General features: G+C 37.6%; 1 protein-coding gene across 2 annotated transcripts in view; it reads left to right on the top strand.

Annotated features, from left to right (window-relative positions):
- Positions 1-17,067, top strand: part of LOC107599324 (cdc42 effector protein 4-like) — a 24,111-nt gene extending 7,044 nt beyond the window's left edge. Inside the window, exons 1-2 of one of the 2 annotated variants that reach the window (XM_016290884.1) lie at positions 12,266-12,464; positions 13,791-17,067. In XM_016290884.1, the coding sequence (XP_016146370.1) occupies positions 13,972-14,979 (1,008 nt within the window). In that variant the 5' untranslated portion in view covers positions 12,266-12,464; positions 13,791-13,971 and the 3' untranslated portion in view covers positions 14,980-17,067. Of the gene's footprint in view, positions 1-12,265; positions 12,465-13,790 lie in introns of those variants that run through there. The other variant, XM_016290883.1, reaches the window with a different exon arrangement.
- Positions 17,068-17,272: the final 205 nt, after the last annotated feature.

Raw genomic sequence — 17,272 nt, 5'->3', positions numbered from 1 at the left:
ATAGCCGGAGTTTTAAAAGCGGCTATACAAGAGTGGGAGCTTGAAAGGGCTCCTCATAGTACTGCTGTTGTTAGTGACAACGCACGCAACATGGAGGTGGCAGTGAGAGAAGCCGGGTTGTCACTGCATATTAAGTGTTTCGCGCACACATTGAATCTTGCATCGCAAGCAGGTTTAAATGTTTCTCACGTCAGTCGCTTGCTTGGTCGCGTGAGAAAAGTCGTGGCTTTTTTTCACCGCAGTGCCACAGCAACAGCTGTGCTCGCGGAAAAGCAAAAGATGCTTGAGATCGCATCACATAAGCTTATCATGGATGTGGTAACACGATGGAACAGCTCCATTTAAAATTTTGTTCAAAATATCGTGATATATATCGTATCGTTAACCCAGTATCGAGATACGTTCCGTATCGTGACCTGAGCATATCGTTACACCCCTACCGATCACAAATGCAGACATAGTTTAATGTTTACGCGGCGCGATGCAACGCGTAAAAAGACAGTATAACTCATTGTAATCCGTAATTATGTCCCCACTGGATGCAACAAATGCCTCGTTTATAATGGGTTTTAATGTTTTTGTCTCATCGCTCCGGCCGGACAGGGCATCACAATATGGTAAGGGGCATAACATTTCCGTCACACACTTGAGGTATTCAGCCAATCACAACGCACTGGATAGCTGGCCAATCAGAGCACACCTCGCTTTTCAGACCAATGAGCTTTTTAAAAATCAACGCGTTTCAGAAAGGCAGGGCATAGAGGAGAAACCATAATGTACAGTATGTTGAAAATAAAATGTTTTATGAACCTTAAACTGCATAAACACATTTCATTACACCAAATAATGATCTTTTTAGCAACATCATATGACCCCTTTAAGGTTTTCCAATATGATGAGAAAATCCTGGTTCCTATTCGTGCAACGCACTCTGCACTCCTGTGAAAGTGATGTGACAAAAGTTTCAGTGAAAGTGAGAATGTGACGAAGTAAGAGGGGAGTGTCTAGACATCAAGTGGTCACAGGAGATGCATTTAAAACGCATGTTAAAGCCAGCTGGAAACATTAATGTGTCTCGGCAGATCACTAGTGATCGTATCACCAGGTAGAAATGGCCTAAGAAACCGCTTTGCAACTGTTTTGTGAAATAGACTGTTAATCTTTTGTAATACTAATTTTGTCTTTTATCTTTTATATCAGAATATTTGATGGTAGGGAAAGGTGCATTGTGTGGGTTACTAGGTAATTGTAGAGGCATTTTTTTGTTGTTATACAATGAAATGTTCCCTGGAAGTAATAATACGCCATTGTTTGAATATCTGAGTGTGGCTTTGTCACTCATTCTCTTTTCTTTTTTCCACGATGCATCAACATAAAAGCAAAAAAAACTCCAGATCACCTCTCTGAGTGTCGAGACGACATTTCAGCTATTTAAAATGATGCCTGTCATGGATCCCATCACTGGAAACATTCCAGGCATGTTTTATGACTGCAGACCGTGTGTTTTTAAAGACACTTGTTGGGCCTGTAACATTACACCTGGTGTGGATGAGAATGGTTGTAATGTTCACAGCTGGGTGTCAAACCTGCCTTTAGGTGAAATAGACTCTCATTAAAGTGAGCGGTGCAAAGGAAAGTTTATGCAGTAGGGGTGATCTCATTTCATATACAGTATGTACATATGCTAATCTAGATTCATTTGCACTGGGTATGGCCAAAAGTATTTATCATCAAAGTTGAATAAGAATGTAATATAAGTGAAACACTGTCAAGTGTAATTCCATAAATTCAGTGTTCTATTACGCTGAAAGGATTACATCAAATTACGCCTCTAAAGGTGTGCATGCAATAAAAGAATTGACGTTTTAGAAGTTGTCCACAATTCCATTTTTTATGCATCACTTTGATTTGTGCTAGATTTACAGTAAGTTGGATGCATGGATGTAATTTGTACGTAAACACGGTTGAAAATAATGTAAATGCATGAAGTTGTATGAAGTTCATCCTAAACGTCACTAAAGTGATGTGACAAAAGTTTCAGTGAAAGTGAGAATGTGACGAAGTAAGAGGGGAGTGTCTAGACATCAAGTGGTCACAGGAGATGCATTTAAAACGCATGTTAAAGCCAGCTGGAAACATTAATGTGTCTCGGCAGATCACTAGTGATCGTATCACCAGGTAGAAATGGCCTAAGAAACCGCTTTGCAACTGTTTTGTGAAATAGACTGTTAATCTTTTGTAATACTAATTTTGTCTTTTATCTTTTATATCAGAATATTTGATGGTAGGGAAAGGTGCATTGTGTGGGTTACTAGGTAATTGTAGAGGCATTTTTTTGTTGTTATACAATGAAATGTTCCCTGGAAGTAATAATACGCCATTGTTTGAATATCTGAGTGTGGCTTTGTCACTCATTCTCTTTTCTTTTTTCCACGATGCATCAACATAAAAGCAAAAAAAAACTCCAGATCACCTCTCTGAGTGTCGAGACGACATTTCAGCTATTTAAAATGATGCCTGTCATGGATCCCATCACTGGAAACATTCCAGGCATGTTTTATGACTGCAGACCATGTGTTTTTAAAGACACTTGTTGGGCCTGTAACATTACACCTGGTGTGGATGAGAATGGTTGTAATGTTTACAGCTGGGTGTCAAACCTGCCTTTAGGTGAAATAGACTCTCATTAAAGTGAGCGGTGCAAAGGAAAGTTTATGCAGTAGGGGTGATCTCATTTGTGTTTGTAGCTTCATATACAGTATGTACATATGCTAATCTAGATTCATTTGCACTGGGTATGGCCAAAAGTATTTATCATCAAAGTTGAATAAGAATGTAATATAAGTGAAACACTGTCAAGTGTAATTCCATAAATTCAGTATTCTATTACGCTGAAAGGATTACATCAAATTACGCCTCTAAAGGTGTGCATGCAATAAAAGAATTGACGTTTTAGAAGTTGTCCACAATTCCATTTTTTATGCATCACTTTGATTTGTGCTAGATTTACAGTAAGTTGGATGCATGGATGTAATTTGTACGTAAACACGGTTGAAAATAATGTAAATGCATGAAGTTGTATGAAGTTCATCCTAAACGTCACTATAGCACCAATAGCAGTCGCGTTTATGGAGGCCTGCTGTGTTGTTTGTTTGTTTAGAGTGATGGTGAATTGAGTTTATGGTGTGTTTATGCTCCTAGGGAAGGGCAGGGAGTTTTTTGTTGGGATGGGAGGGCGTAGACACTTTGCCCTTCCTGTCCAAAACCCTCGTTTGCAATCTCTATCTGTTTCACATCATTCTGTCTCTGTCACTGCACCAGGAATCAACTTGATAATCCAGACTTAATGTACTGATTTTAAAGAGCTGTTTATGGGTTAAGTCAATATTCATTCATTCTTTTACTCACAGCCCCTAAAGTTTAATGACTTATTGTTTAAGTGCCAAATTAAGATGATTTGGGGCCCGTTCACACCAAGAACAATAACTATTAAGGTAACTTTAACAACTCTGTTAGTGTTAATACCAACAGATGATAACGTTCTGTTCATTATAAGCGCATGCTACAGTTTTGTCGTCTGCCAACACTTTAAAGCACGATTGATTCTGATTGGCTCTCAATGTTTTTATCATTCATCAGATGGAAAAATAGTTCTGAAAGGGATTCCAGTGAAATCGTTCCTCTATTGTTACACAGTAGTTGTGTTGTGGACCTCCCTATTCTCATAGAATTAGAATGCTTATTGAAACTATAATTAAGTTATCACCCTGTGTGTATAGATAGAAATACTTCTTACGGTGTATAAATACATTAACACTGAATTTAATGTTATTACTTAAATTTTTCTCCATCATTAGTCACAGTCTGTTCGCTGGCTGTCTGATGCATTTTGCAAACAAAATTTTGATATTTAAGCAATGCATATCAAAGCAGATTGTGTTTACAGGATTGATACAATGACCGCTTTTAAGGAGGAACCAATTGTACTTAGCAAAGTTTGCCAGGTTGATCAAATCAAAATTTTGAAAGATACTTGGAAAGGCACTTAGTAGCAAGTAAACACTTCATGGAGACTGAAGCACCATTATTTGAATTCACACTGGTCTGTCGTTGTGGTGTCATCTATTTTAGATAAACCCGGCCTCAAACTGCAAGCAAATACAAAACAAACTGTGGTTGGCTCTTTACAAGTCTCTCATATGGTCACTTCCTGTCTGAGTAAGTAGTTCATGCCAGATAGTATAGGGCTAGATGAGGATGCAGCCGCGTTTTAGCCGTGTGTTTGTCTAGATGTCATCTGTCTGCTGGTGTTTTGGGAGCAGTATCAGAGTGCTGTACTCTGTAAATATGCAGCTTTGAAAATATTTTGCTTCGTAGCAGAATGAATATAGATGTGCTGACGTGATTGTTCCCACCAATAACAATGGATTGTGTGTGTAAATGCCAACATTTCTACAGTGTGAATAATCCTGTACATGGCTTTATTGTTCTTTGCTCAAAAACAACAATGTCCAGAAAAAATGCACTGCAGTTAGTAGAGTGAAAATCTTTGCATGCTTATTTTAGGATTGTACCTTCATATCTCCACTTGTTTTTTGAAAACACATTAAAATTAAAGATGATGGATTTGGGGAGACGGGGGACAAAGAAGGAAAGGAAAGGATGAAAGAAATATAAAAATAATTATGAAAATATATAAAAATACATTTACAAATAAAAAATGTAAATATAAAATAGATAAGCATGAAAACATAAGTAAAAAAAAAAAAAAAATATATATATATATATGTATATATAATATGAAAATGTATTAAATAAAAAAAATAAAATAAAATAAATTCATGTAAATATCAAAACAAAAATAAATGAATATAAGAATAAATAAACATGGAAAATAAATAAGAAATAAAAATATGAATAAATGTAAATATAAACATTAAAATGTATTGAATATAAAAATATATGTAAATACATATAAAGATAAAAATATATATATGTGGAAAAATATATAAGAGATAAAAAAAATAAATATGAAAATATATTAAATATAAAAAAATGCCTAAATTATAATAAATTGAAATGATTTAATTCTCTTTTCAGTTGAAAAGATAATATGCTTTAATAAAGTTTGTTGCATATTTTGCATATCCATTTGATTCGTCATTTTAAATGGGTCATTACAAACTGTTCATAAACTAAATTCCAAAAATGTTCAGTCAACCATTCTTTATTTATAACCAGTATCACTTCATAAATACAGTTGCAACTGCCTTCATTCTCACAACCTAGGTGAAATCTTGTATGGTCAAATCATTGCACTCATTGTCTCAAGCAGACAAAGATTATGTGCTGAAGTCTCATCACTCTTGCTGTTCTAGTTACAATCGCCCCTGGTCCCTTCTGTGACGTATAACTACAGCAGACATTTTTCAGTCTGACTGTAGCACATTTATAATGCTAGATGGCAAGGTGAGGCTCCATTTTTAGTTGCAGCCAAGATGTTTACATCTAAATCACCACAAAGCAATCAAGATATTGACACCCAAGATAATGTTGGCTTGAACCTTTTGACTGGTCTGTTTGAAAGCCCCATCCTGACTTTTGTCATGCTTTTTTGGCTCCGTTTAAGAGGCGTGCCACATTCAGCCCAGTAGCCTTTTGTGAGCAAATGCAGATGACACCTCAGGGAAGGAAGCACCATGCTGGGGTGTTGCGTAACGTGTGACTGGAGGAAGAGAAGTTAACGAGGGACCATGGTGTGAAGATTATCTTATCTCAGGTGAATAATATTTACTCGCCCTTCCCCTCATCCTTTCGGCATGCAGCTTCAGATCTCCACGAATAATGGCAGGCTTAGCATTATCTGAGGCCCGTTTGTGCAGCACTACTTGATTAGCTGGCTTTTCAGAGCTGGTCTGATTTGGTTTTTAGGGTTATCAGCATCTGGGTGGACAAATGGGCTGAGAAGACGCTGTTGGTGCTTAGTCACTCTGCTGTGGAGAGAGAGCATTATGGGTAATTGAATCAGCTCTGGTCAATGTCTGCTCTCCAGATCAAGTATTTAGGCTATTTCTGGTTACGCAGATGTAAGACGTTTCACGAGCGGTCGACACTTATATCAACATCCGTAGTCGTGCTGCTATAAAAAACGGTCAGATGTTGACGTTTTTCACACTCTCTTTAAAGGCCTGTTCACATCACAGGGCATGAAAATAGGGCACAAAATAAGTTTGTTTGTGTGTGTGTTTTTTTTTTTATCTTCTGTATGAAATATTTGGTAAATGCTAGGTCTTATTGCTTTAAAGTGAGTGTATTTTGTGTATTTTTTTCAGATGGGTTTTTACATTTATTTATTTGGTAATGCTTTTATGCAAAGTGACTTACATTGTATTCAAGGTATACATTTTGCTGTTTTGCTGGATGAATTGTATTGGTGTTATTTTAGTATTATTTATATACCATTATAGTATTTCTTAATATTTTTAATTAGCTTTTAGTTTTAATTGTAAATTTAGTTTGTTTTAGTGATTTTACCTGCTTTTGTTGTTGTTGTTGTTGTTATTATTATTATTATTATTATTATTATTATTATTTATAATATGATTTCTAAATTCCATTTTAGAATTAGTAATTGTAGTATTTAAATGAAAATGAGAAATGTTGCTTTAGAAACTAACTGAAAATAAGTTTAAGTTAAAGTTTTTATTATATATGTTTTTTTTTACTTTATTTAGATTAAAAAACCCACTTTTTATGTTTTTGTTTTAGTTAAAAATAACAACACTGGATTGTATGTTGCATGAATGCATGTAAAATTAATTTCTGGAATTTAGGCTCTTGTGTAACCAAATCTAGGTTAATTTTAGACCATCATCTTTTCATTTTGTTTTTATGCAATTGTGACCCTGGACCACAAAACCAGTCATAAGGGTCCATTTTTTTGTAATTGAGATGTATACATCATCTGGAAGTGGAATAAATAAGCTTTCCATTGATGTATGGTTTGTTAGGATAGGACAATATTTGGCCGAGATACAACTATTTGAAAATCTGGAATCTGAGGGTGCAAAAAAAATCAAAATATTGAGAAAATCGCATTTAAATTTGTTCAAATGAAGTTCTTAGCAATGCATATTACTAATCATAAATTACGTTTTGATATATTTACGGTAGGAAATTTACAAAATATCTTCATGGAACATGACCTTCATGGAAGATTTTTGGCATAAAAGAAAAATCTATAATTTTGACCTATACACTGTTTTTTTTGGCTATTGCTAAAAATATACCCAAGCGACTTAAGACTGGTTTTGTGGTCCAGGGTCACAAATAGGCCTTTAATACCAACTTCTGTAGGGTTTGTATATAATTAGTTTGGTAACACTATACTTTATAGTGTCCTTGTTACACGTTACATGCATTTACTATAGTAATAACAGTAATTTATGCATAATTACAAGCAAATAAATTGAGTCACCTTTATTTATATAGCACTTTATGATGCAAACTTCATCAAATCCAAATTCTGCTGTATAGCAGCTCGAACAAAACTATACAACTAAACTAACACTAAACCAAAACCTCATATGTTTTTAATTAGTGTTACTCAGTACTTAATTGTAGAATTACACTGCAACAAGGACAGCTTAAAAATGTAACCATTAGTTTCTTTACCAATTTTGGTGTCCCCTTCTGTTTAAAGATCTGTGGTAATGTAAGTTTGCTTGGGGTTTGGGGTCATAAGGACCTCCATCCAGGTCATTGGCTCCAAATGGACCCCGTCAGACGGATCTGTCCCAGCTGGATGCACACACCTCATCACATCACATCCCATCCCATCCCCACTGACAGATTTATGTCCAGTAGGAATCACTACTCGCTTCTATTAATCTATTCACTCAATAATTGATGAACTGAGTGGCTTGTAGTTCATTCAGTTTGCTACTGCAAGGTGGTGCAAAGAAAGAACTTTTTCAAGTTGCAGGCTTTTCAAAGCATAATGAATTAAAGCAAAAAGGCATCTTTTTATGCTTGCAGCCTTTTTATTAGCTGATTTGAAGATTCTGGTATTGAGCAGAATGCATGTGATCAATTATTTATGGTTGAGACATATAAGAAAAGAAGACGGCTCACGTGGCTATGGGCGCCTCTGCTCAGGCAGGCAAAGAAAAACTTCCACAGATCAACAGTAGATCATTCACTGTCTGAGTGCTAGGATGCACTCAGCACTTTTGTTTGATTCACACAGAGATGCTTGTTCACAAAGAGTGAGCTTTCTGTTTGTCTTCTGCAAAGACCAAAGACGACTTGAAGTGCATGTGACACGCCAGTGTGCTTCAGCCTTAAACAGCATGTTTCACTGTCTTAATGCTGTCATTAAATAAGACCCATACTTACTCGTACTTCACGTTTCAAGGTGAAGTGTGTAATTTCTGCACCACTAAAGGCGACCTGACCCCCAAATAGACTGAAATTTATGTAATATATAATATAATATATTATCTGTATATCCACGACCCTACGTTGGACAAAAATATTATATATATTTTTTATTATACCTACAACCCTGCATAGGACAAACAGATTATTATATTACATTATATTATATTATTTAAGTTTTTTTATGTGGATGAAAAACATTTTAGATGCAGTATTCAAACAATCTCTGGATTATGACTTTCAAAATCAGGATTTGTGGCTCGCTCGGAGATGCTTGTTGAAACCGAAGCCACCCTGTGTGTGTGTGTGAGTCTGATGTAGGCCTATGTTTTTCTATGAGATTTGCTAAACCTTCTAAACTCACACAGGGGTCAGAGGTTAGTATGTATAGGGTCGCAGGGATGTAGAAAAGGAGGAGCGTATAGTGGGAGAGAGGGAGGTGTGTTTAGTCTGTACAGAGGAAGTCCAACTGCTCCCTATGAACTGCGTTACTATCACAGACAGATTGTAAGGGTATTTGGAAAGTCACTCACCCCTTCAGAGGCCTGTTGTTTCCCATGCTGCCTTCCCATGCTCCCCGTTCTTACTTCATATTTGCACGTCTATAAATAAAGCGCCTCCCGACCAGAAGTGTTTGATAAACTGGTCCAGGGATGCACATGGACCGCTATTAGCCAAAGGTTGTTAGCCTTTCCCCCAAAATGTGCTAACAGAACATGTATAGAAGTGTTGTGCCAGAAACATACTTTACTCAAGTACACAAATTACGACTATGTGAATACTTGGACAATGAATGTGTTACATTTCAGTAATTCAATACATTTAATGTAATAACACACAAAATCAAGCTTGCTTAGCTTAGTTAGATGTGTGTGTGTGTGTGTGTGTTCACATATTTGTGCATGTTTGGGGCCTTGGTGTATGTGGGACAGGACAGAAATGCAGCGGAACTGTGTGTCTAGGTGGATTTGGGGCTTTACATTTTTCATCTACTGCTTGTTTTTCTTCCAGCTCATGCCACCCAGTAGCAGCACCTCATATAAACACTGCTGTCTTTGTCCAGAATGCTGTGAACTGTTGTTCTGCATTGTAATTGGTCACTAACTGAATAATTTTGCATATTGATTACTCGCTGTCCCCTTTTTGGACTTCTGTTTGTGCCCTTTTTATGCGAATCAATTTGATTAGTCTTATTAGACTTCCATATTTCTATTTATAAAATTTTATTTAGATGATTTTCAAATTAGTGGTAGTGGACAAAAACAGCCTCTGCTCCTTTTGGGAAATGATCATTTAAATAATATTTAAAGCGTTTCATTTTTCTTGGTTGTGGTGGGGGAAAACATAGCTGACTTTATAAAACAACAACTTTAAGCAGAAGCTAACCAGTTGCATCGGCAGTGGTCTGAACTAACGCACAAGTGGTAAGTGGTAACCTATTATGACTTGCACCCTTTACCTGTGCTTATGAGTTTGGACTAGTAGATACATGTTTATTTAGGTAGTTGGTTATGAGCGATATATACAAAAAAAAAATAACATAGAGGATAGTTAATACTTTACTGGGGGCTTTTTTTTTTTTAAATAATAATAATTGCATCAGAAATGAATGATGCATTAAATTGTTCAAAAGTGACTGTAAATGCTGTAATGTAATGACTATAGAGTGACTCTTTTTTTAAAAAATCCTATTTCAAATGAATGCTGTTTTCTATTTCTATTCATCAAAAAATCCTGAAAAAATCGATCACATTTCCACAAAAAATATTAAGTTTTAATATTAACTGTTATATTTAACTATTAACTGTAATAATAATAATAATAAATGTGTCTTGAGCATCAAATCAGTATATTAGAATGATTTCTGAAGGATTATGTGACACTGAAGACTGGATTAATGATGCTGAAAATTCAGCTTTGTCAGCACAGGAATAAATTATATATTAAAATATATTCAACTAGAAAACAGTTATATTTACTGTATTTTTGATCAAGTAAATGCAGCCTTGCATGAGAGATTTTGCACAAGACATCAAAATATTTTACTGACCCCAAACTTTTGAACAGTAGTGTATGATAAGTCTATACTGTTTTTTTTGTTTTTCTACATTGTTTACATTAGACATTTTATAATTTACATGAGTTAGATTTAAATATTTGTTTGTTCTCTCTTTTAATTGTATTTATAGCTTCTGTATTAGTTTACAAACCTGGCAACAGCAGATATATTACTGGCTTTTGAATGATGAAATGCTTCATATATCACTTTGAATAAAAGTGTTAAATGGCTAAATGTAATAGTAAGGCATCAAAACTTGATTAATGTCCAGCAGAAATGGTACTAATATTGACATTTGTCACCAATATATTGTGCTTTCCTGGGCATAATTTTGGAGGCTGTGCAAAGGCTTGCTTTGTTTTCAGGTGGGCTCGTCGTCCCCTGCTCAGAGCATCTGTGAAATTATGTCATGGAAATGGGTGTGTGCAGTGGAGAGCCGCAGGACTTCATCTCTCATTGGCTAAGCCTTATCCGTGCTCTCTCTAGCATTCAGGGAGGGTGCTGGCTGCATGTGTTCAGTCAGTCTCTAACAGAAGACACAATAGAAGATGGTCATTATCTTTTATTTAACCTGTGATTTCTGATATTCAGTGGTTCTGAGACATGGTATGTAATTTGCACTGTATAATTAATCTTTAATGCCAAAGAGAGTGATAATACTATTCTAGTCACTGAAGTTGTGCATAATTGATAAAATCAATTTGGATAATTTAGGTTTTTAATTTAGTCATTGACCATGCATATATATTTTGATCAGTGAACAGTACAGTTTGAGAGAAACAACTTGGTTAATGCTCAAAGGAGGAAAATGCATTCATGCTGACAGGAAACGCTAACATCTGTTTGTGTGCAAAGGGGTGTTGCTATAGAGGCAGGTAAGGACATTATGAGGAAGTGCAGACGAAGCTGGTAGAGGAAGATTAAGCCAGAAAGAGGTCATGAGTTGGTTGGGCACCTCGGTGAAATTCACTCTAGCTGTTGTTCTTTTTCAAAGCAAAGACTTCATGAATATTACAGCAGATCGGTGACAGGAAAAACTTGTTGCCTGCCAAGCATTTGGCCCATCTCTCACACTTGGTGTTAATTTACAAACCTGGGAATAATGCCACAAGACACTACGGTGATGGTAAGCATTTTATTTTTTCAAAGTGAGGTTTGTTTAAGAGCGTCAAACCTTGTAGTGGTGTTTTGAGTCTGAGGTTTGCACTTGTTTGACTTTGTGTAAATGTGTTCATGCTTAATTTGATGTTAATTGTGGTTGTCCCTGATGATCTACTTAGTTCAGAGAGTAGAGGTTAAGTTTAGAGTAGTGTGAAATGATACCCCGAGCCATCAATAGGGTCTTGGCTTACCGTGTTCCTCTGTCTCTGCCATTTATACAGTCATGGATGATTACAGAGGAAGTAGCTGTCATTAACTAGACAGTCTTATCTCCAATGCAGAGGAATGGTGTTTGATGAGATGATATTGCAGACTAAGTATCATTGGCAGCTGGTCACAATCTGTGACGATGTACTTGTGTATTCTTCGGATTGTACATAGGACCATTAACATGTTTGAGAATTGTCTATTTCACAAAAGTCATTAAAAAATAAAAATGTTAATGATCCTAATAACATTGTATAAATATATATAATTTCCTTTTTCATTTTGGGGTAAAATATAGTTTGTGGCAGGTTTCATAAAATTGCAAAGGGGTGTTGCTATAGAGGCAGGTAAGGACATTATGAGGAAGTGCAGACGAAGCTGGTAGAGGAAGATTAAGCCAGAAAGAGGTCATGAGTTGGTTGGGCACCTCGGTGAAATTCACTCTAGCTGTTGTTCTTTTTCAAAGCAAAGACTTCATGAATATTACAGCAGATCGGTGACAGGAAAAACTTGTTGCCTGCCAAGCATTTGGCCCATCTCTCACACTTGGTGTTAATTTACAAACCTGGGAATAATGCCACAAGACACTACGGTGATGGTAAGCATTTTATTTTTTCAAAGTGAGGTTTGTTTAAGAGCGTCAAACCTTGTAGTGGTGTTTTGAGTCTGAGGTTTGCACTTGTTTGACTTTGTGTAAATGTGTTCATGCTTAATTTGATGTTAATTGTGGTTGTCCCTGATGATCTACTTAGTTCAGAGAGTAGAGGTTAAGTTTAGAGTAGTGTGAAATGATACCCCGAGCCATCAATAGGGTCTTGGCTTACCGTGTTCCTCTGTCTCTGCCATTTATACAGTCATGGATGATTACAGAGGAAGTAGCTGTCATTAACTAGACAGTCTTATCTCCAATGCAGAGGAATGGTGTTTGATGAGATGATATTGCAGACTAAGTATCATTGGCAGCTGGTCACAATCTGTGACGATGTACTTGTGTATTCTTCGTATTGTACATAGGACCATTAACATGTTTGAGAATTGTCTATTTCACAAAAGTCATTAAAAAATAAAAATGTTAATGATCCTAATAACATTGTATAAATATATCATTTCCTTTTTCATTTTGGGGTAAAATATAGTTTGTGGCAGGTTTCATAAAATTCATCCTGTAAGGATATAAGTATTTCACTAAGTAGTTAAAATTTCCACTAAGTTCTTTCATCAGTATCTGCTTATCTTATTAATGATTGAAACTCCAGCTGCCTGACCACAAGAATCCTGACCCTTACCTCATCTGAATGCCAAAAACACTACTGCAGTTTAGCTCGGGGAAAAGAATGACGCTGCAGCTTCTGCTGGTTTTCTGGCCAGACGCATTGATAAGACATCCTGAAACTGCCTGTGTTCTGCCTGGACTGCCAATTTATTCTGTCTGTATAGATCTTGCACCCAGAAATTCAAACAGCACTATAATTAACTTAACTTCTTGGTTTTGCTTTGAGTCAAGATGTCATCTCCAGTTAACTATGAAATTTGATTTTGATCTTGTTTGTTCCCAATTATAGATTCATCAGTATCTGCTTATCTTATTAATGATTGAAACTCCAGCTGCCTGACCACAAGAATCCTGACCCTTACCTCATCTGAATGCCAAAAACACTACTGCAGTTTAGCTCGGGGAAAAGAATGACGCTGCAGCTTCTGCTGGTTTTCTGGCCAGACGCATTGATAAGACATCCTGGAACTGCCTGTGTTCTGCCTGGACTGCCAATTTATTCTGTCTGTATAGATCTTGCACCCAGAAATTCAAACAGCACTATAATTAACTTAACTTCTTGGCTTTGCACTAAGGTTTTGCTTTGAGTCAAGATGTCATCTCCAGTTAACTATGAAATTTGATTTTGATCTTGTTTGTTCCCAACTATAGATTATCTCCAATTTGGCAACTGAAGTGACGGCCATCAAGACTGGACCGAGTCGGGCTGAGCAGAATCTGGTTGAACCTTTTAGGACTCGTTAAAAGAAAACCACCTTTTAGTGAAACCAACCAGAAACACGACCAGTCAAACTGAATTGTAGAATTGGGTTTGTGAGTTGTGCAAACGAAGATGCCCATCTTAAAGCAGCTGGTGTCGGGGTCTCAGACCAAACGGCGCTCTCGTATGGACCTCACTACTGAGATGATCAGCGCTCCCTTGGGTGACTTCCGGCACACCATGCATGTAGGGCGCAGCGGGGAAGCTTTCGGAGACACCTCTTTCCTCAGCACTCGATCTGGAGAGCCATCCCAAGAAGGACACACCTATCCTCACTCTCCGAAACCGGGACTGCTGTCTCGTACCTTCCGGGGCAGCAAGCGCTCTCAGTCCGTCACGAGAGTAGACCAGCAAGACAATACCCTCCTTCCTTCCAGTGGGTCACCTACCTTTGTGAAGAATGCCATGTCCTTGCCCTTTCTGAACAACGAAGAAGGACAGGAGGGAGACAAGAGGGCACTCAAGAGCTTGACCTCCAGCCCCTCCAATGGGGCCTCCGCTGACGCATTGGACCTGGAGCTCCATGAGAAGCACTTTGGGGTGTTGACAGACTTGCGGCCTTCCCCATCTTACAACGGGGGACGATTGAAGAAAGCTGAATCTGTGATGTCATTCCATGTTGACCTTGGGCCCTCAATGCTGGGGGACATCCTGGGGGTCATGGAGAAGGAAGACGATGACCAGGGGTTTGAAGAAGGCAAGAGCAGTGAGGGGCGTGCATCTCCTCTTCCCTGCAACCAGGGAGGAGTGGAAATGGATGAGGAAACGAGGGAGGTTGTTGTCAAAGAAGAGGAACCAGAGGGATTAGTTGCACTCTGCGAGGGTCCCATGAGGGCTCCCAGCTCTGTTGACTTGGAGATCCAGAGTGAAGGCACCAGCAGCCCCGAACCACACCACAAACACCTGCATCACCTCGACAGCTGCTCAGTTTCCAGCTCAAGTTCAGCCGCATTGGAGGAGAAACCAACCAGTGAGCCTTATGAGGAAGATATTGGAGTTACCGACAACACCTGCAACCCAGACAATGAACCAGCATTCTCCTCCTTCATGGAAGATGAGGATGATGAGATCAGAGTATGAAACCCTACAATCAGTAAACCTTTCTAAGGATGGAGAGATAAATATCTCAGACTAGAATTTGACAATATGTAAAGAGGAGAAATGCGAAGACGGTGTGTTGTAAGCACGTCAAAGCTGGACAGATGCCTCAGGTTCCTGTATCCCTGAAGAGATAAGTTGGGGAGACTGCTTTAGCTCAGACACCAAAGCCATCTGTCACACTACTGACCCATGCTAAGATGAGCAGCTGGATGTGTTAAGTCCGAAAGTGACCTGCTATAAGTTCCACTGATAGCTCTGCTAATGAAAAGACATACATAAGGGATACATACATCACCGAAACGGTAAACTTCACTTCCGCAAGCAGATGCTGTTTTTAAGCCATTCTCCCATAGTCCCATGCGAGGTTCCCACAGTTGTAAACCGGAAATATCAGGGATTTTTTCCAAATGTAAAGGTCATGGATTTTTTTCATGTTATTCTCTGCTCTAAAACATTTCATTCATGAAAAATTGTATTTTGTGTTCTCTATAAAATTGTTTTAAAAATCCTTATCTGGTAATCACAAGCAACTAGAATGGTCATGTAAATTCATTGGTCAAAAGATGTGGGAACCCTGCCCATGACTTGGTGCCTAAAGATAATAGTTATTTTTATTTAGAGCACTAGAGTATTAAAGTTAATCATATGATTTGTTCAGTGGCCCTCTGCATAAAGGTACTGTATATTTTCAAAGTTTAAATCAGCACTCTGGCATTGTCATAAAAAGTTACGTCGTGTTGGGCGAGAGCTCTTACGAGATGATCTGTTTTATCATACACGTTCTTGGGGTTGCATTGTCAAAGCCCTGCAAATAATTTATCTCTAGATTACATATAATTCAGTCATATATCCGGTAAATTGCCATTTTAAAAGCCACTGTGGTTCAGAAGCTCAGGAAACGTCCTTGTGCAACTGATTACACACCACGCAGGTCTGAGCTCGAATGGAGATGATTTGAAGGTGGTGGATGTTTGAGAACCTCTCCAGAGACTGATCATAGTCCACTTTTGGGAAGACTGGCAACAGGTGTCCCTCCATCAGATCTCATTTTTCAGTCTGTACGTGTTTTGCATAGTAGTTGTTTGCTCAGTATCTTGCATATCTCACCACTTCCTTCCTGCTCTTCATGGCGTGTGAGGGGAACTACTGCTGTTTATTGCTGGAGTTTTTTATCAGTTTGGTTGTCGCTGTCATTGAAACATTTAAACCACTGGTTAAACAATATGTGTCAAGTATAACTAAAAAGTCAGTTGTGTTAAATCATGTCTTCTAGTAAACATGTCAGTTGTATTAATTGTGTTAACTCTGACATTAGCAAATTATGGCACTGTTGAGCAAAGACACTAAAATTCATTGATTCCGTTTGACTTTTTGATTGTGTACATATGTCTACGTACAGTATATAGCAGATGATCATGACTAAAATGAGGCCTTTATTACTGCAGACCTTCATGTGTGAATTAACTGCATAGTCTGGAAGCTTGCTGTCTCTGAATTAAGGATCAGGCACTGTGAAGACAAGTCTTAGACATCAAGCCTACAGTAAGATGAGATTTACTGGGAAATCTCAGCTGCTTTGTACTTGGGGTCACGCCAGCCTTAAGCAGAAAAGTGCCAAATCTAATCTAGCATGTACTGCCTAGTAAGCCTGACTTTTGAATCATTTAACATGGTGAATGAATAAGGCTTTGCCTTAATCTACTATATATAGTAGTATTCTTGCTAAGCATTTTTGTCTACAGTAATATATGGTCCAAACGATCCATCTTTGCTTACTGTAGACAGCATTCTGTTTAATTTGCATATCCTTGTGCTAGCGGTCAATTTTAAATTATAATAAGATAAAAACATAAGTAAAAAGAGAAGTCTGTTTATTTGTGAAATTGTGTGGCTGTGTGTGAGGTGGATTTAACTAAGTTTATCTTCGTGTTTTCCCTCTTTGTAATAATAGTGCTGTTTGTCTCGCTTATCTTTGCAACTATTTGTATGTTCATCATGTATATATTCATGCTTGCCAGCCTTTTCAAGGCTAGAACCGCTATATTTTTAAATAAAAGAAAAAGTTGTCCACCAAAGTGTCTTTTTCTTCATTTCAGAAATGTTTTCCTCGTAAGATTAGGCCATTTCATGGTGTGCTGAGTAAGTGGCTTAAGTTTGAAGTTCACAAACACCTGCATCACCTCGACAGCTGCTCAGTTTCCAGCTCAAGTTCAGCCGCATTGGAGGAGAAACCAACCAGTGAGCCTTATGAGGAAGATATTGGAGTTACCGA

Source organism: Sinocyclocheilus grahami, unplaced genomic scaffold, assembly GCF_001515645.1.
Source record: "Sinocyclocheilus grahami isolate Dianchi unplaced genomic scaffold, SAMN03320097.WGS_v1.1 scaffold264.1, whole genome shotgun sequence".
Classification (NCBI taxonomy): Eukaryota; Metazoa; Chordata; class Actinopteri; order Cypriniformes; family Cyprinidae; genus Sinocyclocheilus; species Sinocyclocheilus grahami.
This window is presented reverse-complemented; position numbering and strand designations above follow the sequence as displayed.